This window comes from Saimiri boliviensis, chromosome 4 (assembly GCF_048565385.1).
Source record: "Saimiri boliviensis isolate mSaiBol1 chromosome 4, mSaiBol1.pri, whole genome shotgun sequence".
NCBI classification, from domain to species: Eukaryota; Metazoa; Chordata; class Mammalia; order Primates; family Cebidae; genus Saimiri; species Saimiri boliviensis.
This window is the reverse complement of record NC_133452.1, coordinates 81,467,050-81,490,592: the sequence shown is the minus strand read 5'-3', so window position 1 is coordinate 81,490,592 and position 23,543 is coordinate 81,467,050. Positions and strand designations below refer to the sequence as shown.

General features: G+C 41.1%; 1 protein-coding gene across 2 annotated transcripts in view; it reads left to right on the top strand.

Annotated features, from left to right (window-relative positions):
- The first annotated feature begins 6,653 nt into the window (after nt 1–6,653).
- ZNF292 (zinc finger protein 292) overlaps nt 6,654–23,543 on the top strand; it is a 114,648-nt gene continuing 97,758 nt past the window's right edge. The window contains exons 1-2 of one of the 2 annotated variants that reach the window (XM_074397718.1): nt 6,654–7,093; nt 7,296–7,492. In XM_074397718.1, the coding sequence (XP_074253819.1) occupies nt 7,325–7,492 (168 nt within the window). In that variant the 5' untranslated portion in view covers nt 6,654–7,093; nt 7,296–7,324. Of the gene's footprint in view, nt 7,094–7,150; nt 7,493–23,543 lie in introns of those variants that run through there. The other variant, XM_003922956.3, reaches the window with a different exon arrangement.

Sequence of the window (23,543 nt, the reverse complement as noted above, 5' to 3'; positions counted from 1 at the left end):
AAAAGTTTTGAACTCTCTTCTCTCTATCCCTGCATACCTCTTCTGCTGGAGCTGTTAATAAGTAATAACGTTATTATGCTTAGCAAGTAAGCTTGCTAGAGAATGCACAAGGAAGGGATTGGAAAATGCACATCTATTGAGAACATACCCACTAGGTGCCAGGCATCGAACTAGGGCTTATAATCCAAATGATTGATAAAATAAATGCTTGGGATAATTACGAAGACCTGAAGAAATTATGAAGAGTGAGCTATAATTGTTTTAAAGTTGCTTATGCCAATTGCTGGATGGAGCCAGAAGGAAAGTATTCAGACAATTTTTGTAAAATTGGTAAAAGGGACATAAGGTGAAGAGAAGACAGAATTAGACAACCACAAGTCTAGACCTGTATAATCTGAAAGGCCCTGGAGTGATAATTAGAAATGCAGATTTTCAGGGCCCAACTTCAGTCTACTGAATCAGACTTTCTAGAGGTATGGCCTGAGAATCTGCATTTAAGTCAAATTCTGTAATAACTTCTTATGCACATTAAGTTTGAGAAACTCTGCTCTAAGGTTATTTCCACTCTGAATAATAAGTCCTACCCGGAGTCCGAGATACTCTCATGTTTATTTTCTTCTTAGATTTCTAGGAAGGTACTTAGGGCCCATATTAGGGAGTGAGCTAGATGTTAGGGAAAAAACTCAATCTGTACAAAGGACTTATTTTTCAAAGTAGAAATAATCTTAGAGCAGAGTTTCTCAAACTTAATGTGTATAAGAAGTTCTTAGAGAATTTGACTTAAATGCAGATTCTCAGGCCACACCTCTAGAAAATCTGATTCAGTAGACTGAGGTTGGGCCCCGGAAACCTGCATTTCTATCACTCCAGGGCCTTTCAGATTATACAGTCTAGACTTATGGTTGTCTAATTCTGTCTTCTTTCTTCTGAATCTGTACTTTTTAAAATTTTGCCATTTCTCCTACATTTTGTCACAATATAGATTTTTTAAATCATCTCAAAAGATTCTAAATTTCCTATCCAATAGTTTTCTTAACATGATTTTTTTTCTCAATAGCTTCATCACGAGTTTTTCCCTTAAGTTTGTGAAAGAGAAAGCTAGAGACCATGTATTTGCAGTTCATCTGTTATACTGTAATAACTGAGCATGCGTCTTGTCTTCTTTGATTTTACTTGTGTTATAATTTTGATTATAGATAATTTTGTTGATAAATCATAAGTCTCCTAAAATATTTTAAAGACTATTTTAAATAAGGTTTTAAAGTTTAGAAGGCTTCTGATCTCTCTGTAGAGTCTAAAATATTTTAGATAATGATGAGGATAAGCATAAATCAATATATGACTGCCAAATATAAACAGAATTGAATCTACTCCAATGTACATTTATCAATTACTTATTACATTGCAACTTGCCAAAGGCTATCGAGGAGGTAGGCTGGTTATAAGATACAGCTCTACCCTCAAAGGGCTTATAGGATGGTAAGCAAGGCTCATCTATAGACTAACTTTAATAAAAGGCAAAATGACAGATTCCAAATAAAAATACAGTAAGTAGCAAAAAAAAAAAAATAATAGGAGCTTTGGAGAGTGACTATTTGTAGGACAGGTAACCTAAGGAAAAGCAGAACAAATAAATCAAATCTACCCTGTTTACAGATGTTGCACCCAGATTTTATTCCACCAGAGCATACCAAAGAAGGCTTCGTAGAGGAGACTGGTTACAGAGAAATGCATGAGGGTGAAAATTTGAGGAGAGGAACGGGGGTAAGAGAATATTTTTTTGTAAAGCTGGGCTCACATCTGTAATCTCAGCACTTTGGAAGGCCAAGGTGGATGGATCACCTGAGTTCAGGAGTTCCAGGCCAGCCTGGTCAATATGGTGAAATCCCATCTCTACTAACAATAGAAAAATTAGCCAGGCATGGTGGCAGGCGCCTGTAGTCCCAGCTACTGAGGGGGCTGAAGCAGAAGAATAGCTTGAACCCGGGAGGTGGAGATTGCAGTGACCCGAGATCACGCCACTACACTCCCAGCCTGGGTGACAGAGTGAGACTCCATCTCAAAAAAAAAAAAAAAAGAGAGAGAGAGAACATTTTTGTAAAGGTGTGATAGAGGGTAAGCACTTGGTGGGAACAATTCTAGCCCAATACATGAGTAGACTACTACTCAAAATGATATGATTTACATCATTGTTGTTTTTATATTAAAGAACACATCTACAAGAATCACAGAAACCAGCAAAACTAAGAAGCTGATGTCCTAAAATGGGAAGAGACCTGGGAATTTCCAGGATGGTCACATCTCCACAGTATTATTTCTTTAAAAAGCCAAAAGCCACGAAAGCTGTATTCTCTATTTTTTTAAAATAAACTTGAATTTCTGATGAGGCAAATGAGACACAGTGACTAAAATTTAGAAATATAGAAAAAGAAAGGCACTTTAAAATATTTCTCTTTGCTTCTTCAGAGAAATGCTGTGAACCAACTCAATGAGTCTCTATAGAAACAGGCGGGGTGCGGTGGCTCATGCCTGTAATTCCAACACTTTGGGAGGCTGAGGCGGCTGATCATTTGAGGTTAAGAGTTTGAAACCAGCCCGGTCAGCATGGTGAAACCCTATCTCTACTAAAAGTACAAAAATTAGCAGGCCATGGGTGGTGGTTGCCTGTAGTCCCAGCTGCCTGGGAGGCTGAGGCAGGAGAATGGCTTGAGCCTGGGGGCGGAGGTTGCAGTGAGTAGAGATCGCGCCACTGCACTCCAGCTTGGGATACAGAGTGAGAATCGCTTGAACCCGGGAGGCAGAGATTGCAGTGAGATTGCGGAGATGGCCCAGATTTCTGTCTGGGGGTGGGGGGTGGGGAAGGAACAATGTAGACCCCATTTATGCTTCCAATATTTTATTTTGCTTTATTTCACAATTATTCTCATCTTGGCTAAATTAGAAGTTAGGATAATTGAGGCTCTATTAAAAGGATTTTCTTTAAATGTTATTCTCCTTATTTGCATTTGGCTTTTCCTCAAATGCAAAGGAAAAAGTTATCCAAATAGACAGTTTTTACAAATCCCTACTTATTTAATTACCTGTTCATATAAATATACATGCTATCGTGTTTTTTTTTTCCTCCCTGGGAATAACTCAAGGGCTACAATTAATCCTCTTAAATGTGAGTCCAATGTTTTCTCTGCTTTTGGAATCACTTCAGTATGTGGCACAGCACCTGCCTTAATGTTTTTAACATTATATTGACTCCTTTTGCTGTTCCTCTCGGAGAAAATGTCTTCCTTGGAAAAGTGTGGTGTCTAACCTATCCCTATAGTGCTTTAACCCTTGCTCTTTCAATTTGCATCTCTGGGCACAGCACGGGTTCCCAGACTTTGGGGCTGGGGGTGGGGGTGGCGGGTTTCTACCGGCCAAAACCCAGGATAGACTCCATCCCTCACGTCTGAGATCCAGAGGCTGCCTGTTTATGGCTGGGCTGCCCAGCCCTTTGGAAGAGTAGCTTGATGGAGCCTCATCGAAATCAGGCAGGAGTACCCGCGCCACGGCCTCCGCAGGACAAACTCCAGCATCCCCGGGGTCGGTTTCCAGAGGCCCCCAGTCCCGCCGCGCCCCGGAAAGGCTCCAAAATCTCTCGGCCTGGAGGCCCAGGGCGGCCTGTGCTCCCAAGCTGGGAGTCACAGCCACGCTGCAGCGGGCTCGATCCTCAGTGCTGGGTGGAAAAGCCGCGGCGGCAAACGCAGGGCCTGCAGCTGCTGTGTGCCAGAGTCGCTGGCTGGCGGGCGGCGGCTCCCGAACGGAGGACGCGAGCAACCCGCGCAGCGCCCAGCAGGGCCTCGGAAGGGTGGAGAGGTGCAGGCTGGGTTAGCGGAGCTGAGCGGACCCATCTGGTGTCCTCCCTGGCCACAGGCCTGCGGACCTTCTCCATTCCCCGGCCCAGGGCGAGGGCAGGGGAAGGGACAAACCGCGCCCCGAGAGTGGCGCGCGCTCTGCGCCACCCCCCGGGCCTCACGCTTTCACCCGGCGTGCTGGGGCGAGGGCGGGGCTGAGGGGTGTACTCGGCTTGGGGTGGGAAGGACCTGCCAGGCCTTAGCCCTGAACTATCCGACGTCTGCTAACGACGCGCTCCCTGCATCCCTGGCTTGGCCCACAAACTCTGCGCCCCTTTCCTGTAGCAGACACAACCCAGCAGCTCCCTTCCTGTCCTCAGGCCCTGCTATTTCAAGAATTCCAGAAAAAGAGTGCAGCGGCGTGTGCGGGCCGGTGCAGCCGGGAAAACCGGTGAAGCAGGCACGCACGGCCCGGATGCAAGCACATCTGTCCCCTCCCCCAAGGGTCTCCTCGTCTTTATTGATCGCGTGGGTGGGGGTAGGGATCTAAATTTGTCTCCCAGATTTCCTCTGAAATCGAGTCTCTTGGGAGTGAAGGTCCCTATGATTATAGCACGTCCATAGCAGTCGCGTTGTGTTCAAAATGGGCACGGGTGCTCGCGGCGCGGATACTCAGTTCCCCAGAGATGCGGAGTCCTTTGCCCCAGGGGCTTATTTTTGTTTTCTCAATGGAACAGGCCTTCGAATTTCCCCAGGAACATCTCAGTAAGTAGGGGTGTGCGTGTTTGTGTGTGTCAGTGTGTGTGTGTGTGTGTGTGTGTGTGTGTATAAATGGTTCCTATGAGCTGACAGTTTGGTATCTAAAGAACAAATGGACATAGGCACAGTAGTCATGCCTTTTCTATTGGCAAGATTGAGATTTCCGAAATCTTCAAGAAAAGGTTGACCTGACATGGGATAGTATTTTCAATCGTTCTCATTTAATTAAACAAACAAACAAACAAACAAACAAAAAAGCCTGTACTTCTGTAGAGATTCGTTGGACATTCTTGTTAGTATAGATTACTTTGATGTTCTAAGTTGAATCTAGGCATGCATTTCCATAATAGAACCCTTGTCATATTGTACGTATTGCTATTGCCTGTCATTTTCCCACAAAACTGTAAGCTTCTTCAAGGCAGGAATAGTTCTTACTGGCCTCCGATTTGTCCCAAACCAAGTAGTGCCTGCAAACATCAATACCCAATACAAGAGTGTTAATTACACCACTCACCCCCAATCCTTACGTTTCCTGTAGGCTCTATATTTCTGTGTGTGTGCAAAGGAGAAGAAATGGAGGATGTGGTGGTAGGGTTCACAGATACCAAATAAAAGACATGGCTGTCCATGATGATGGACATTTACTAGATAGTAATAGTGCTCAGAATTAATTTGCTAGTCCAGTCTCCTTAGTTTTAGGGTTGTCATGTGCAAGAAGTAGGAATGACCTATATTCTCAGGCAATTCTGTTAAAAACCAAAATTTGAATATAGATCTCTCCCACCCCCCAACCCCCATTTTTTCTTTCTTTCTGTAGATTAGGTGTGGTGTAAACCTAAACCATTATACTTGAAGTGGAAATGAGCTTGTTAACCTGTGATACCTTACTAGTCCTTGGATTTACTGGTACATTTAGCTAAACTCATATTTCCCTTTTTATATTTTTCACTGGAATCCTAAGATAACATAAACTGTTGAAACATGGTTTGGATATCTAAAACACTTAGCTTGGGAAAGTGAGCTGCAAATATTAAAAATCATTAGCTGCCTTCATTGTTGCTTTTTCAACTCAGTGATACAATTATATCTCAGCCTTTGAATGTACTTCAGTCTCTTCCATGAATAAACATCTGAAGATTAAATATTTGAAGATTCTACCTTGTTAATATGTAATACTAACTGATACTGTTTTTCATAAGGGGTTTAGCTGTGCCTGGTCACCTTATATAATGCCGCTTTAAAAACATCACCATCACTGATAGGTTACAAAACATTTATTCTGTGTTTTACAACGTAGTATGTAAAACACTTTCAATTAAGTACTAAAAATCTCTTGAAGAGGACATTGATCACAATGGGAATTATTTTTATTTTAGATGCTTTGCACTAGAAAAATATACCTCACTTAGAGTAAATGAAAAGACTGGGTGTCTCATCATTATTGTTTGTGAATTTCTGTAGACCATTCAGCTGCAAGAGAGATAGGTCTTCTAATGCTTTAAAAGTCATAAAATATTAGTTTTATTAAGAACTTTAGGGATAAGCACTTGGATTTTTGTAGTATCTCTTCTACTCTTTTGTTCAAGTGTCAAGCATTAATTCCTTTCAGCTTGTAAGTAAAATGTGGTTCAGAATGCCACCTCTATTTGTAGAATTAGGGAAAAAATGCTGTATTTATAATAATTCTCGACAACCTTGTTTTATTTTAGCATCAATTTCCTCTCCTCCGTTATGATTTTTAATGGAGTCCTTACTGTTTTTTTTTTCTTGACCTACTTTCTTTCCACGAGCTTTCACGTATAGCCTGTTTTCATTATTAGTGATTTCCGTAGAGTCTAGTATAGTCTAAATCACGATGAAACCGAGTAGTAATTGGTTAGCACTTGTCTTATTCTGTATGTTTTCATGATTTAAAAATCATCTGGTCTGTTCATATTCTGACTTCTTTTAAATTATGTTTCTTATGAATTTGCTCCGTTCTCCAGATAGGATTGAACCTCATTCTGCTCTGACCCAATTGTTCTTTTCCTTTGTTGCCTCCACCCCCTAGAGAATGTGTTTCCAGGGGACAGTCGTTCTTGGGGCTGAAGAGGAGGAGAGTCGAGTGAGACGAGATCTGGTACCTCACGCACTAGATCCCTCCTCTCCGGCCTGGTGAGAAGTCAGACAATTTTGACAGTTCACAGTTCTGCCTTGGCTCTCACGCTTGCGGTCCATGGGCGGGTTTTACCTTCTCTCTCTTCCTCTGCTTCTGGCCTGCTTACAGGCCAACCGCAAATGCACCCATTGCCCGAGGCCACTCAGAACTCTCCCTGTGCCAACCTCTTGCGGAACAGGAGGACATGTCTGTAGAAGACTTCGGGGACTGGGGAGAGCCACGCAGGGATCGGGACGCCGGAGAGGGTCGCCCCTCCCTAGGCTTTTTCCCGTCCCGGCGCCCACGTGACCGAGAGCAGGCCTTCCCCAGCCCGCCCCTTTCGGCCGCCGCTGCCCACTTCCCGCCCGGGGTAAGTAAACCGCGGTTTTCCGCACCGCCCCAACCCCGCCCTTCCCCTTTCCTCTTGCCTTCACCTCCCTCGGGCTCTCCCGCGCCACTATCCCCACCTCCCCCATCTTCCCCATCGGGCCCTTTGTACGTGCTCGGCTGCGTGCGAGCACGCCCGGCACGTGACCCCGCCGAACGTGGCATTGTGTTATCACGTGACCCAGGTGCGTACGCGACGGAGCGGGGTGTGAAGATGGCGGACGAGGAGGCCGAGCAGGAGAGGTTGAGTCGCAGAGAAGGCGGCTGCGTTGCGGAGCTGCAACGCCTGGGCGAGCGGCTCCAGGAGCTGGAGCGACAGCTGCGGGAGAGCCGGGTACCGGCCGTAGAAGCGGCCACCGACTACTGTCAGCAGCTGTGCCAGGTGAGGGCGCGCGGGGGTCCCCTCCCCCTTTCCCCAGCTAGAGGGGGAAGAGGGCGAGCGAGCACCAGGCGGCCGAGAGGTGGTAGCCTCTGCCTTGGCATCGTCGGCGCCTCCGCCCGGGTGGGAGCGGGAGTAGAAGGAAGGCGCCTTTGTGTGGCTGCAGTTGTGGCGGTTGTTGTCGTCTGCAGCTCCTGGCTGGGGGAAGGGAGTTGTGGTCAAGGCGGAAAATCCCCCCTCCCCTTTCCTTCCCCGAACTCGGGACTGCGCGGTCCCCGCCGCTGAGTAAATGTAGATTGTGCGGATTGGAGCGAGTAGGAGGAGAATGGAGGCCAGGTCCTCTTCTTCCTCCTCCTCCTCCTCTTATTGTGCACTGGGGATTACCGCGCTCCCGCCTCTGCGCCTCTGCTTCCCACTCCGACGGGCCTCCGCCCCCACTGGTTTGATTCCTTTGCCTTCCCCTGCTTTCATCCGTCCCGCCCCCATCCCCGGCCCTGTCCTAGCTGTCTCCGGGCCTTTGTTGTTCGAGTTTCGCCTTAGGACTGAAGGGGCCTTTGTTGACGTTCCGAGGAGCAATCCCCGTCGACCCCTTCTAGTTGAGCTAGATGTTCGGGAGGGGGTGGTTGGCGGTGGTTGTCCCCTCCTGCCCGTAATTGCTTGCTTGGTGCACCAGTTCTGTGGCAAAGCTTGATCTCCTTAGTGTAGAGGAGCTGTCCCTGTACATCTATCTCAGATTGTAGGTCCCTTTGGGGCGGGTTTTCCAGAGTCCTTTTCTCATTTGCTTTCACCCTTCGAGGAGTATGATTTCCACTCTCCTTTCTCTCCCTATTACCGCCTCACCTCTGTTTCTTGGGGTACTCCCTATTTGGCTTCCTGATGAAGTGGGAGAGGACTGAGGTTCCTGTGAATCTGTGCATTGGGTAGTTTCAGATCTTTTCTTTGCTTGCCCAAGGACACTGCTTACCAGTGACTGCATTCTAACCAGAATTTGGAATGTTAATAACACTGTTTGCTAATAATGAAAATCATTTCATCCATGACGAAAATCGGAGAGTTTGGATCTACATTTGGACTTCATTACAAGCCCTGCAGCTGGGTTTGAAATTTCAAGGTGGTGGTGGTGGCTGTGGTGAAGATTTTAGTTGGATTGTCTTGAGGAGGAAAAAGAAACAATTTATACAGGTCATATTTAGAGTTAACTTGTGAGTACATCATTACAGAGTGTATCATTACAGTATTTTTCGTTTGGAAAAATATTGACTTTAATGTAGAACAATAGTTGACCATTTTAGCAGAGCAGATTACATTTTCAGTTATTATTTAGCCTCCAAATTGAAGCTTTTCCTTTATAATGTCGGGGATATGTAATCACATACAAAATCTCCCTTGCTGTATGCACTTTATTGTCACAAATTATTTGATGGCTGTTCATAATCTTAAAAACAAAAACTGTGAGATCAAGTGGTGACTTGTCTAGGAGGATGTGCAATGTGAAAGCTCCCCACTTAGGTCTGGTGAATACCTGTGGCAAATTAGAGTCTTTTTCCTTTGAATTCTAATATTTTTTAAAAAATTGTTGAAATTTCTCAGTTTCTGTGCTTTGCATTATCCACTGATTATTAATTGGTCTTTAAAGATTTATTTTAGAGATAAAAAAAATTCTCTAAGATACCCATAATAGGAAGTCTTTCAATTGTAAGTGGAGTAAGTATATAATAACCAGTGAAAAGTATTAAAGTCTAGCTTTGCTGAAAGGCATTTTCCCCCTAATAGTGCCCACTGATAGTTTTAAAGCTAATTACTGTAAATTCTCTTTGTCGGCAGCATTTATAAGCAGGATTAATAATTCTGGGAAAGTAAAATCTCATGCAAGCTAGGCTCCATTCCCCCTGCCCCTGCCGCCTTTTTGTACATGTGTGACATTGTAAAGTTATCACTTAAGGTTCTTTAATTTATTTGTTTATTTTGAGAGATGGAGTCTTGCTCTGTCACCCAGGCTGGAGTGCAGTGGTGCGATCTCGGCTCACTGCAGCCTAGTCTCTTCGGTTCAAGAGATTCTCCTGCCTCAGCTTCCCAAGTAGCTGGGACAACAGGCATGAGCCACCACGCCTAGCTAATTTTTGTATTTTTAGTAGAGATGGGATTTGAGGTTTCCCTGTGTGTTGGCCAGGCTCGTCTGGAACTGCTGACCTCAAGTGATCCATCCGCCTCTGCCTCCCAAAGTGCTGGAATTGCAGGTGTAAGTCACCGTGCCCGGCCATATTTAAAGATTTTTTAAAAGATTGAAACAGCATTTAAAAAATTAGAATGAAACTAATTTCCTATTGCCTTCATAAAGTAATTAATCTTACCACATAAATTGTTACGGATGTTACTGACAAAAAAATAGTAATGAAACAGGTGCTGCATTTGTGGATTTCAAAAGTTAAAAAATATTTCATACACTGTAATCTCAACAATTTAAATATACTTAAAAGTAATCTACATTTGAAAAGATACAGAGTGTGTGATTTTCTCTGGAATATTACTGGGCTAGGTTTTTTGTCTTTCAGGTAACCTGTTTATGTTAGTGATCTTGTCAGATGGAGATAACTTGAAACAGTTGTTTATGTTTATGTACAGGAGTCCAGGTGGTTTACGCCTGTAATCCCAGCAGTTTGGGAGGCCAAGTTGGGCCGGTTGCTTGAGCCCAGAAGGTTGAGATAAGCCTGGGCAACATAGCAAGGTCCCTTCTCTACAAAAAATACAAAAACAAAACAAAACAAATTAGCCAGACGTAGTAGCTAGTGCCTGTAGTCCCAGCTACTGAGGAGGCTGAGGTGTGAGGATCATTTGAACCCAGGAGGCAGAGGTTGCAGTGAGCAGAGATGGTGCACTGTGCACACTCCAGCCTGGGTGACAGAGCAAGATCCTGTCTCAGAAAAATAAAAGTAAAATTGTATCTTAGCAATTATTACCTAGCATTTTGATACGAAGTTGAGTGAAGCAATGGTTAACAATTACAGAATTTATTGTAGCAATCTAAATATAGTGCCAGGGATACTAGGTGCTAGAAATTATCTCTTGGTTTCTAACCTTGAGATTATTATTTAACTTTTTCTATTTAAGCTTTTGCTGTAAAACTGGGATAGTCACATGCTTCAAGAAGGCAAAGATGAATAAACGTTTTTCAAAGTTAATGGGCTTCGGAATTAATATTCTGTCAGTGTTGATGCTCAGTGCTTGTGTAACCCTTATTTTTGTATTTACTTTAAAAAATTGAATTAGTTTACATTCTGAATTTTTATCAGCAGAAGTTGAGTTTCTGGAGAATGTAGTGAAACCCAGAGAAATAGGAGTTGCATATAGTTTATAGATTTTTATTTTTGAGTGAGATAAGAGATTAACAGATTTTTTTGAATTCTTAGTAGAATAGAAACGAAAGGCATTAAATATTTTTCTTAATAGTGTCATTTTGCCCTTTGTATCAGCTTGCTTTCTTGAAGTAAGCACTCCCCACCTTTTGCTTATTTAATTGAGAATATGCTTAAAGCTTAAATGAGAGTATGGAAGAGTATGTAGAGGATGGGCATAATAGAGTGCCTGTCATAAATCTTAAATTTCCTGTTTTATTTTTGAGATGAAGTCTCACTCTGTTGCCCAAGCTGGAGTGCAGTGGCGCGCTCTTGGCTCGCCACAACCTACAGCTCCTGGGTTCAAACAGTTCTGCCTCAGCCTCCCAAGTATCTGGGATTACAGGTGTGTGCCACCACACCCAGCTATTTTTTGTATTTTTAAGTAGAAATGGGGTTTCACCATGTTGTCAGGCTGCTCTCGAGCCCCTGACCTCATGATCCGCCCACCTCAGCTTCCCAAAGTGCAGGGATTACAGGCGTGAGCCTCCGTGCCTGGTTTATTTTATTTTTTAGAGATGAGGTCTTGCTACATTGCCCAGGTACAATCATAGCACACTACAACCTCAAAATCGTAGGCTCAAGTGATCCTCCTGTCTCAGCCTTCTTTTTTTTTTTGAGACAGAGTTTTACTCTTGTTGCCCAGGCTGGAGTGCAATGGTATGATCTCAGCTCACTGTAACCTCCATCTCCCTGGTTCAAGCTGTTCTTCTGCCTCAGCCTCCCAAGTAGCTGTGATTATAGGTATGCGTGTGCCACCATGCCTGGATAATTTTTGTTTTTTGGTAGAGATGGGGTTTCTCCATGTTGGTCAGGCTAATCACAAACGCCCAACCTCAAGTAATCCACCCACCTTGGCCTCCCAAAGTGCTGGGATTACAGGCACTCTGCCTTGTCTCAGCCTTATAAGTAGCTGAGACCTCAGGTATACACAACCACGCCCAGCTTTTAAATTTTCTTACATCTTTTCAAAGTTAGCTTTAATATGGGCAATATAACCAACTAATTTTCTTAAAATTGACTTAGAATATGAATATAGAATAACCAGAAGTAACTTCTTGCATTTACTTGTTTTTGGATTATTACTATATTTATTATATAAAAATTGGTTATAATTGGAACCCTTTGGGCTAGTTAATTGTATTTGACTGGGCCAGTAGTCACTCATTCAATATTTCTGTCTACTGTATACAGGCTAGGCAAGCATGATCATGGTCCCTGGCTTCAAGGAGTTTATAGTCTCAGGAGGAAGGTAGACAGATAATTGTAGTAAACTATGACTTATGTCTTGTGTTACTGAGATGAATACAGTAAATTGGAAGGTTAATTGTAAGTTTCTAAAGAAACATTCCAACAGAGGAGTTATTCTAAAAAGATTTTAAAATAATAGTTTATTGGAAAAATTGGCCATTGTAGTAGTTGAATGCTTTGTTTAGGTATGATATTTGCTGATAGCATTATATACTGGACTGGTTGATTTTAACTGTTATCGATCATTGATAAATGATCTGCTGTCTGTGACAACTGTTTTAAAGGGTTGAATTGCAGTTCTGTGTATATGTGTGTGTGTGCACACAAGTTGTGTGTGTGCATGCGCAAGTACCTGGGTTTAGATGTTAAAGAGGGTGTAAGATACAGGAGACTCTACTGGTATATATATATGTGTGGGGGTGTGTATGTGTACGTATATATAATGTGTGTGTGTTTATATACATATTTTTATGTATAATTTCCTTAGTTCACATAAGCAGTGTTTCTCAACTGTTCATAGTACTTTCCCTACTTCTGTTCTCCCTTCAAGGGCGCTTAGAAATATGTGGGCTCAGGTTTTTGGATGTTGCTTGACTGCGACTGTGATACTGGCATTTAGTGCCCATGATCCCGAATGCTAAATTTTCTGAAGTGATCAGGACAGTCCCAACAAATGAAAATGTAATCCTTCTTTCTAAATACCTACAGGGCCCTTTTCAGAAACATTGAACAGAAAGAAAAATAATATGTTTAGAAGATTTTTTTTTTTTTAGTTCTTATACTGTTTTCATATTGAGATAGTTAAGCTCCAGAAATATAGTTAATTTGGAACAGTTCCAGGTAAATGATCTTCGACTATATTTAAGTATAATTTATACTGCTTATGGGAGGTCAAGAAACTTTCTACTTTTGTAGCAGAAATACAGGCAATTACTTAAACAGTTAGTAAAACAATTTGCATTTACTAGGTTAAAGAGGGTAGCAAATTCAGCATAATTATCCTGATTAAAGCAAAGATTTGACATTTTGGTATAACAAATTCTGTACTTTTAAGAAAGCATTTATATGCAAGGACCTAGGTTTAGATGTTACGGGAGATACAAGATACGGGAGAGTAGTGGGATATAAATTAGTAAGATAAGATTTAAGTATCCCTTAAAAATGACAGCTGAGAACATGTTAAAAGGCAGTGTATTACATAACTGTAGGGTGTCCATGAACCCCACACATTGCGTGCCAGAATGTAGGGAATCCATGAGCCCCACATTGAGCACCAGAATGTAGGGAGCCAGTTCTACATCACCTGTGGGTACCCCAAGTTCAGGGGCGACAAAGGAATGAGGAAAAGATTAAGAAAGACAGTGGGACCAGGGGGCCATCATTTAATTACTCTGGAGGAAACAGTGAAAGCCCCAAGCTCTGATCATCCACGCTATGTATTGATTACAGTTGCTTTGATCTATAGGACAGGGGTGGAGTGATGGTGGATGAATCAGTGAACTGGAATGGGTGCGTCATTTTAAGGATCGATAAGTGTAGGTTTGGGAGTTTCACAAAACAAGAACATGTGGTTATCTTTAGCTTATTATCTATGTACAGTTGATGGAACTCGGACCTTACAAGGAGCCTACAAGTCTGGCTACGTCATAGTGCTACAAAGGGGTTTTACATCTTTGAGCCCAATGTTTATGTTAAACAGAGCCACGGTCATCCTGCACCGGAACATGAGGCATGGAGAGACCTTCCTCCTCAGAGGCCTCCTGCAGCCTTCCACAGTTTGTTGTTCCTTGTTTATATGTTACTCATAACCAATTTATGTAGGCACTCTGTAAGTCCTTTCTCCTCTGCTGTTTTCCTAACATATCCCCCTTTGTTTTTATCTAAAACCGCCATTGCTATCATTGTTTGTGATGTTGGTTCTCTTCAAAGTCAGCTCCAACATTTGCAGACTAAGAACAAACAGCATAAACAGACACAAACCAACAAAGAGTTTGCAATGGTTGATTTATGGAGTTTTTATTTATCTTAATTAATGGGTTAATGTTGGAGAGGCTGTCAGCAACTCCAGCAAGAACATTTGTGCCAGGCAATAAAGTGTGAGGTGAGCCTGAGATGTCTCAAAAATTTGCTTTTTAGTCTAGCTATATCTAATGTTAAATGATCTTCTTTTCCTTGTAAGTGACACTTAATCACTTCCCAATGGTGTTCAGTAGTGTTGTAAGAACTAGGAGTAATACAAAAATCAGAAGTGTTCCAGTCACATTGCATGTGCAGACAGTGCTCTAGGCTCATGATACAATCACCCATTCAGGCGACCGTCTGTCACAAATCATTGATTTGATTTGCCAATTTTTGATCTGTTTGACTTTGGGAATTCCAAAGCTTTGAGGAATTTTTTTTGCCAATTATCTACAAAGCTGGCAGTTTATACAGAAGAATGCAAAGCAACACCAGCTGCTGCAGGAGTAGTTGTGACAACTATAAGACCCATTATCATTGCTATTAAAGTAAATATGAATCTCTTTGTGTTCTGTTTAGAACACCTTTCAGGACTTCAGTGACAATATGTATAGAAGGAGAAGTCTTCCAAGGTCTGTTAAGAGACACAGGTATCCATACTCCCTTTTTAAGCTCAGACAAGTAAGATACTACTTTTTTTTTTTTTTTTTTTTTTTTTACTTCCACCCTAACTCCAGGAGTACTTACTGCTTTGGTGATAACCACCACTTATGGTAAAGCTTTATGTCTGGATGGTTTCCACACTGGTTGCTGATTTGTATCTGGAGAGACACAAGCAGATTCTCTCCCCCATGTTATTACATTGTTTTTTCAACTTTTTGTTAATGGTTCTTGCCACCAGATTAATTTTCCTAAGTTCTCTTCTTTGGATTGTTTATTTAGGTGTTTAGCAAATGTTATTTGTTGTCCTCTGGGCAAGATTAAAAAAATTTTTTTGTTATTAATGCTAAGTTGAATTGTATCTGTGGAGTTCTATATTCCCTGTCCCCCTTTTTAAATTTGTTTTACAAAGTTAGGTAAGCAAGTACAGTTTTTGTCTTGGTGAGTTATTTTTTGGAGGCTTTTGGATGCGTACTTGCAGACTACACAAAAAGAAACAGAACAGATTAATAACATACAGTAATTATAGATCCTCCAAATGATTTTGTCAGAATTCTAGAGCTGTCAATCTATTAGCAGCTTTCTCAAGCACCTTGGAACCTGACTAACTGCCTCCTCTTACATTTCTTTTTTAAGGAGTTGGGACCCAGAAATTTTTTGGGCAATAGGGCAGAGGTCGTTCTTCGGTAACTACTTCCTGCTGAAAAGGGGCGTTCCTGCTGAAAAGGGGCTTTGAGGGCTCTCTGGGTCCCTCTTCCTTGCTTGCTGTCTAAAAGTCTTTCCAGGTGCTGTTTTATTTTAATGTCTAGTTTACAGAAAACTAGATGATACTTTTAACTTTTAACCAATATGTTTACACATAGAATTTTTCTTTTTACAATTAATGCTTTAAAACTTGCTTAGACCTTCAATTTATACAACCTACTAGTATAAAATTCCTTTTAAGACATTTTTACAGCATTCACTGACAAACTTAGACATGTTAAACTTTGTTTGATAACCTTCCTTACTAAGGGTGAAATCTTACCGTTTTTAAAATGTTTCTTTCTTTATCCCTTTATATCTTTCTTGTGTCTTACTTTTTTATGCCTTTCTTTCTCTTTGCCTTCCTTACCTCTTTCGCTCTTTCTCTTTCACATACATCCTCTTTCCATCTTTCTGTATACCTTAACCCTTCTTCTAACATTTTTACTTTCTGTGCCTCTCTTTCTCTTAGTTTTCCTCTTCTTTTTTCTCTTGCTTTCACACACATTGTTTTTCCGTCGCTTTTATTACTTTGGAGGAAACAATGAAGGCCCCCTGGTCACACTGTCTTTTTTAATCAATCTTTTTCTCATTCCTTTGTCGCCACTGAACTTGGGGTTCCCACAGGTGATGTAGGGCAGGCTCCCTACATTTTGGTGCCCCACATTGGATGCCAAAATGTAGGGACTCCATGAACCCCACACATTGGGTGCCAGAATGTAGGGAATCCATAAACCCCATGTTGAGCACCAGAATGTAGGGAGCCAGCCCTGCATCACCCATGGGTACCCCAAGTTCAGTGGCAACAAAGGAATGAGAAAAAGATTAAGAAAGACAGTAGGACCAGGGGGCCATCACTTTATTACTCTGGAGGAAACAGTGAAAGCCCCAAGCTCTGATCATCCACACTATTTATTGATTACAATTGCTTTGATCTATAGGGCAGGGGTGGAGTGATGGTGGATGAATCAGTGAGCCGGAACTGGTGCATCATTCTAAGGATTGAGAAGTGTCGGTTTGGGAGTTACACAAAACAAGAACATGTGGTTATCTTTAGCTTATTATCTATGTACAGTTGATAGAACTCGGACCTTACAAGGAGCCTACAAGTCTGGCTACATCATAGTGCTGCAAAGGGGTTTTACGTCCTTGAGCACAGTTTTTATGTTCACAGAGTCACGGTCACCCTTCACTGGAACATGAGGCATGGAGAGGCCTTCCTCCTCAGAGGCCTCCTGCAGCCTTCCACGGTTTGTTGTTCCTTGTTTATATGTTACTCATAACCAGTTTATGTAGGCACTCTGTAAGTCCTTTCTCTGCTGTTTTTCCAAACAACTAACTAATTTTGCTTTATTTTTAATTAATTAATTAATTAATTTTATTTTGAGACAGGGTCTCCTCTCTGTCACCCAGGCAGAAGTGCAGTGACACAGTCACGGCTCACTGCATCTTTGACCAAATTGGCTCAAGTGGTCTTCCCACCTCACCCTACCGAGTAGCTGGGACCACAGGTGCACATCACCATGCCTGACTGACTTTAAATTTTTTTGTAGAGATAAGATCTCCCTACATTGCCCAGGTTGGTCTCAAACTCCTGGGCTCAAACAGTCCTCCCACCTTGGTCTCCCAAAGTGCCAGGATATAGGAGTGAGCCACTGCACCCAGCCTGGTTTGGCTTTTTTGTTGTTGGTTTTGTTTTGTTTGTCTTTAACTGAAAATGTACTAAGTGAAATGTTTTTTTAAAATTCATCCTGAGAAAGGGCAGGCAATGAAAACTTGATCATTTTCCCATTCTAGAGCTCCAGTCTCATTCCACAAAGACAGTCCCCTAATAGTTTCCAGAACTAATTCGCTCTTTTTTTAAAAAATAAAGGTAACTACACTGCATCTTGCTTTCCCCCCCTAAAAGCATCTTCTAGCTTATTTCATAGCTGCTCCATGTAAGTTACGGCTTTCTGTTTTATAATGTATGGTAATTCTAGTCTATAGCTGTGTGTAATTAATCAGTTTGTTATCAGTGGATATTTAGGAGAGTAAGTTAATTTTATATATAGTAATTTAAAGAGTTCAAAGCAGGTAGTAAGCCCTTCAGGCTGGGATATCAGGGAAGGCTTTACTGAGGAGGTACTATTTGAGATAGTTTTCATTACCTTTATTAGCCCTTTTTGGTGCCTGATTGGTATAAGAAATAAAAACCATTTTAAAACTGTGAGAGCTACAGAGTGTTTGGATTATGTATTTAGGGCATTTCTTTGTATATTTATGTCTCATCAGTTTGGTACGAGTTGATTATATAAATGTTTTGCTTCGCTTTAATTATAACTGCAAGATCTTTGAAACTGTTTAAGCATTTTCCTTAAAAATTAGATTTTTTTCTTTTTGACTGTTGGAGGCTATCTTAATTTGTAGGACACTCAAATCAGAAGAAAAGATAGCTTGCTTGTTAATTAGTGATAATTACTTTAGGTATTGAGGGAGCAATAAGTCATTTAAACTTTTAGAAGTTTAGATAAAGCTCATGGGAAATAATTTTTAAAGTGTTCATAATTAGTATGATTGCATGTTCAAGGTAATAAATTCCACTTTGCAGAATGTGCTTATACCGATTTTAGCAAAGGGGAAAACTTTACTAAACTTTGCCCCCTTCTTATCCTTTTTGGTCCTAAATTTAAATGAGGGAGGAGAAGATATATTCTGCTGTTGTACTTCATAACATTTAATAACCTACCAGACAGGATTTTCATAGGGTTTTTAGCTTTAAAACTGCTGTGCTTACTTCCTTAATGTTCTGTCAAAGATGAGAGGTTACATTATTTTCCCCACTCCTACAGACAAATTTAGTTTATAAAATTAACCAATCAATATGAGTATTCTCTTATAAAATGGAAAGTTTGCTTTCAATATTGTGTTTGCCAGCATACACTGCAACTTTTAGCAATGGATTGTGATTTCTAAGAGAGCCTCTTGAATCACTGTTTTTCTTTTGGCATTGGCAGTTGCACAATATATCAAAAACAAAAAATGTTACCTTTCCCTCCTTGATTTACATTTTAAAAAGAAAGACTAATGGTCTCTAACTACATGTGTTCAGCTAAGACGACTTGTTAAAATTCAGTTACATAAATCTTTTATTTATCCTAATTAGATGTTTAAATTGCTCTTATGTAGGAACGCTAAGGGAGCTATGGAGAATTACGGAGTGGACCACTACCCTCAAAGAGCTTTCAAAATCTACAGCATGTATTAATTGTTAAGTGACAGAATTAGTAAAGTGTCCAACAGTATAATAAGTATGGATTAAGAGAAGTAGAGCATTTTGAAATTATTTTAGCCAAAAATTGAGCAGGAAAGGAAAACACTAGTTACTTTGGATCTTGAAGGGTTTTGGATAACCAAAGAGAAGTGGGAGGAATGACAATAAAAGCTCAGAGAAATGGACCAATTATTCAAACTACCATCTGGAGAAAAATGTCAAGTGATAGGATTGAAAGGATAGATTAAAACCAGACCTAGTATTCAGGATGCCAAGCCAAGAAGTTTTGATTAATCTTTTAAGCATAGATTTATGGTTATGTAGCCTAAAGACTCATCTTTCTGAGTTTGAGGCGTTGAAATGAAAGTTAAATTGAGAATGTTACAGCCCTTGTTTTTTCCCCCAGGTTTCCTATATAAGTTATTGTCATGTTAGAAACTATACAAAAACAGTACCTTTAAAAGAACAGCCATTTTGATTACTGTTCACAAGTCAGTGGGTCTGCTGACTGATTCTGCCGTCAGCTCTCAAGTTATCTGGGGCTGAATGGTCCCAGATGGTTTCATTCATATGTCTGGTGGTTGTCAGACAGGTTGGTCTAAAGCAGGCTTCCCCAAACTTTTTACATAGGGGGCCGGCCAGTTCACTGTCCCTCAGACCATTGGAGGGCCGCCACATACTGTGCTCCTCTCACTGACCACCAATGAAAGAGGTGCCCCTTCCTGAAGTGCGGCGGGGGGCCGGATAAATGGCCTCAGGGGGCTGCATGGGCCGTAGTTTGGGGATGCCTGGTCTAAAGGCTTCACTTGGGCTGGCTCTTTTCTTTACTCTTAACCTTCTCTAGTAAGGTAGCCTGGATTTCTTTACGCGACATCAAGAGAGTAAGTTCTTTTTCATACGTGCTTTACTTTGTAAGCCCCTCCTTGTGTCATATTCATACTGATGTCTCATTGGCTACTGACAAGTGGTCAAATTCAGCCTCTTTGTGGGAAGGGACCCATAATGCTGTGGGTACAGGGAGATGTGATTCATTAGGAACCATTTCTATAACACTTTACCACATGTCCCATTTCCCTTATTCCCTACTGCAGTGTGAAGCACTTTTATGGGAGAAATTAATTTTTTTCCTCTCAATAGCAATGCCTCTGCTTTCTTGTCACTCATGTTCTCTAACCACATCTGACTGTCCCTTAGATTGGCAAAAGTTATTCCCTTTCTGATCTCAATCTTTACATAGAAGAGAGGCATCCCCATCCCATCACTGAGACTTTAGAAGATTTGTGAAATGACCTTTTTATCTACCATGGTTTTTACTTTGATATTAAACCTGGTCTGAATTTATTGTGTTACATTGTCTCTACCTTATATAGCCTAATAATGACATCCTAGTTCTTGTCCAGATGAACTTGCCTTTAAACATTCCTTTCAGTTTGTCAGATTCCCCAAAGTCCTGCTTTTTGTCTTTCTGACTCAGTGGCAGCCTACTTCTTGAAACAGTATTTCTCATTTCAGTTTGCAGAAATCAAAAAGAGTAAGTCTGTAGATCTCAGTTAGAATTACAAGTTATTAACCTCAGCTTATCCAGATTGAGCATCCCAAATTTGAAACGGTAAACACTTCTGGTCACAAGCATTTTCAGGCAAGGAATACTCAACGTGGAGTAAGATGTAACTTTATTTTACTTCACCATTTAGTTGTCACACTGAAACAAAATGACCATGAAACAATACTTACCTTTAGCATATGTGACACATTTTGTTTTCACTTATTTTTAAATGTTGCTCTGGGTTTTATAATCCACCAGTAGATCATAACCCACAGTTTGAAAAATACTATTTTAGGGATCACTGGGATTCAGTTCAGTAGTAAGTAAAAAAGTAGGCCGTCCCTATGCTTAAGCTAGTTTTTTAGTCTAGTTGGCCCAGAACATTCTTTTATTTAGGAGAAGCATCAAAATTAAAATAGTTTTACATTTCTTTCTTTTTTTTTTTTTTTTGAGACGGAATTTCACTCTTGTCGCACAGGCTGGAGTGCAATGACATGATCTTGGCTTACTGCAACCTCCACCTCCTGGGTTCAAGCGATTCTCTTGCTTCAGCCTCCTTAGTAGCTGGGACTATAGGCATGCGCCATGAAGCCCAGCTAGTTTTTGTATTTTTAGTAGAGACGGGGTTTCACCATGTTGGCCAGGCGGGTCTTAAACTCCTGACCTCAGGTGATCTGCCTGCCTCAGCCTCCCAAAGTGCTGGGATTACAGGTGTGAGCCACCACAGCTGTCCAGTTTTACATTTCTTAAAGTGAATGCTAGAAACTCAACATTATAACTCCAGAACCCAATTTGAGAGATACTGATGCATAGGAAAGAATCATTTAAGCATGAACCCAGTGCTCTCCCTCTTCCATTGGTTTACTTTTTTCAGCTTTACTTTCTGTTATTCTACAGGAACTTTCTGCTTCATCTAAATTTATTAATTGCTGACAAGCATACCTGTTCATTTTACTGCCTTTGTGATTGCTTTGATAACTTTGCAATGTTACAATAGTGGAAAGCCAAATGGCTTTGAGTTCGACTATGAGCTCCCCCACAATTTGAGAGAAATGTTTAGCTCTGTAGTCATTTTTTCTTTGAGAAAATAAGGCTGAGGTAACGGATTATAAATACCTACCCACAGAGGGCAGTAGGAGACACTGGGAAGACATCATAAACAAGTAGTTTTTGAGTCATTCTCCTCAAATCTACTTGTACCTTACAGCCCAGAATGATCACTTATTTTCTAAGTATACCCTTCTCTGGTCTGCACTTGCTTTGAGATTTACTTCTGACTTCTGTCATTGACTGTGTTATGTTTCTTTTCCTTTTCTTTTTTTTTCTTTCTTTTTTTTTTTTTTTTTTTTGAGACGGAGTTTTGCTCTTGTTACCCAGGCTGGAGTGCAATGGTGCGATCTCGGCTCACCGCAACCTCTGCCTCCTGGGTTCAGGCGATTCTCCTGCCTCAACTTCCTGAGTAGCTAGGACTACAGGCACATGTCACCATGCCCAGCTAATTTTTTGTATTTTTAGTAGAGACTGTGTTATGTTTCTTATATAGCATGGATTTTTCAGTGCGATTTATTTTCAGTGTTTGAAAATTTTTTTCGAGCTTCATCAATTTTTGGTTAGGAAAATACACATGAGTCATAAATATGTATGCACTGGTTGTCTTGTTTCGATATTGCATGCTCTGTGTCCTTAGTAGATTTTGGATTCCTTCATTGTACTTACAATGCTTTGATTACTAAGTTCTCTGTAAGTATTTGTTTGAGATTTTTTCCTAGAGCTTTATTAGTCCTCAAATATTAACACTTTAGAGTTTTGATTTGCCCAAGGTCCCAGAGTTAAGATATGGTTAGAATCCAGGTTCAAATTAAATACATTTTGCTGCCTGTGACTCCTGTGTTCTATTGTTAAAGTTACTTGACTCTTTTCCTAAAATAGGGTTTACTGTTTTATTGTAGTAATGTTAAAAAAAAAAAAAAAGTATTTTAGGCCGGGCACGGTGGCTCACGCCTGTAATCCCAGCACTTTGGGAGGCCGAGGCGGGTGGATCACGAGGTCAAGAGATCAAGACCATCCTGGTCAACATGGTGAAACCCCGTCTCTACTAAAAATACTAAAAAAATTAGCTGGGTGTGGTGGCGCGTGCATGTAATCCCAGCTACTCAGGAGGCTGAGGCAGGAGAATTGCCTGAACCCAGGAGGCGGAGGTTGCGGTGAGCCGAGATCGCGCCATTGCACTCCAGCCTGGGTAACAAGAGCGAAACTCCATCTCAAAAAAAAAAAAAAGTATTTTAATAGTAAAAGTACTACTATTTTTTTCTATAAACTAGGAAGTGAACTGAGGAAGCAGCAAAAATCATTTGTTATTTATTCCATTAGCAGTTACTTGGTGCCTAATTTGTGGCAGACACTGCACTATTGGTATAGGAAAAATTAGCTGTCACTTCAGCAAAAAATTTGCAAAATTTAAACTTCTGAAGGCAATCCTGAAATCTTTTTTCTCTCAGTACATTTTGTTTTCAGTTAAAAGTAAAACTGACTCTTAAATTTTCTGTTTTAGGCTGAGCGAAGTGGCTCATGCCTGTAATTCTAGCACTTTGGGAGGATGAGACAGATGGATCACCTGAGGTCAGGAGTTTCAGACCAGCCTGACCAACATGGTGAAACCCCATCTCTACTAAAAATACAAAAATTATTTGGACTTGATAGCGCATGCCTGTAATCCCAGCTGTTTGGGATGCTGAGGCAAGAGAATCACTTGAACCCGAGAGGCAGAGATCGTACCGTTGGACTCCCGCTTGAGCAACGAGTGAAGTGAAACTCCGTCTCAAAAAAAACAACCACCACCTTCTGTTTTAATGACATCCTTGCTGTTTGTACATTTAGTTTTTCTGTAATACTTAAAAGATTAAGAGAGATTGAGAAGAGCTATGTTTGTCACATATATTTTGCTGCTCTTGATGTGATTGAGAAAATAACTTGAACTAAGATTGTGTAGGAATTCTTGGCTGATTCAGAAAATGCCACGTAATTGGCATTCAGAATTAAAGCAAGTGATTATCCAGAGTGTAGTCCTTTACTTACTTATAATCTTTACCCATAAAGGCGGCACCAAAAGGACTCTTAGTGAAGCTTCTGAATTGTCTTTGGCTGCAGGCACCCATCCTCACTCAGACTGTCATTGTCCACAATCAGTAATGTCCTAACTGTCATTGCAAGTTAGGAAATTCAGTTACCGGCTTTCCACAATCTGCAAAT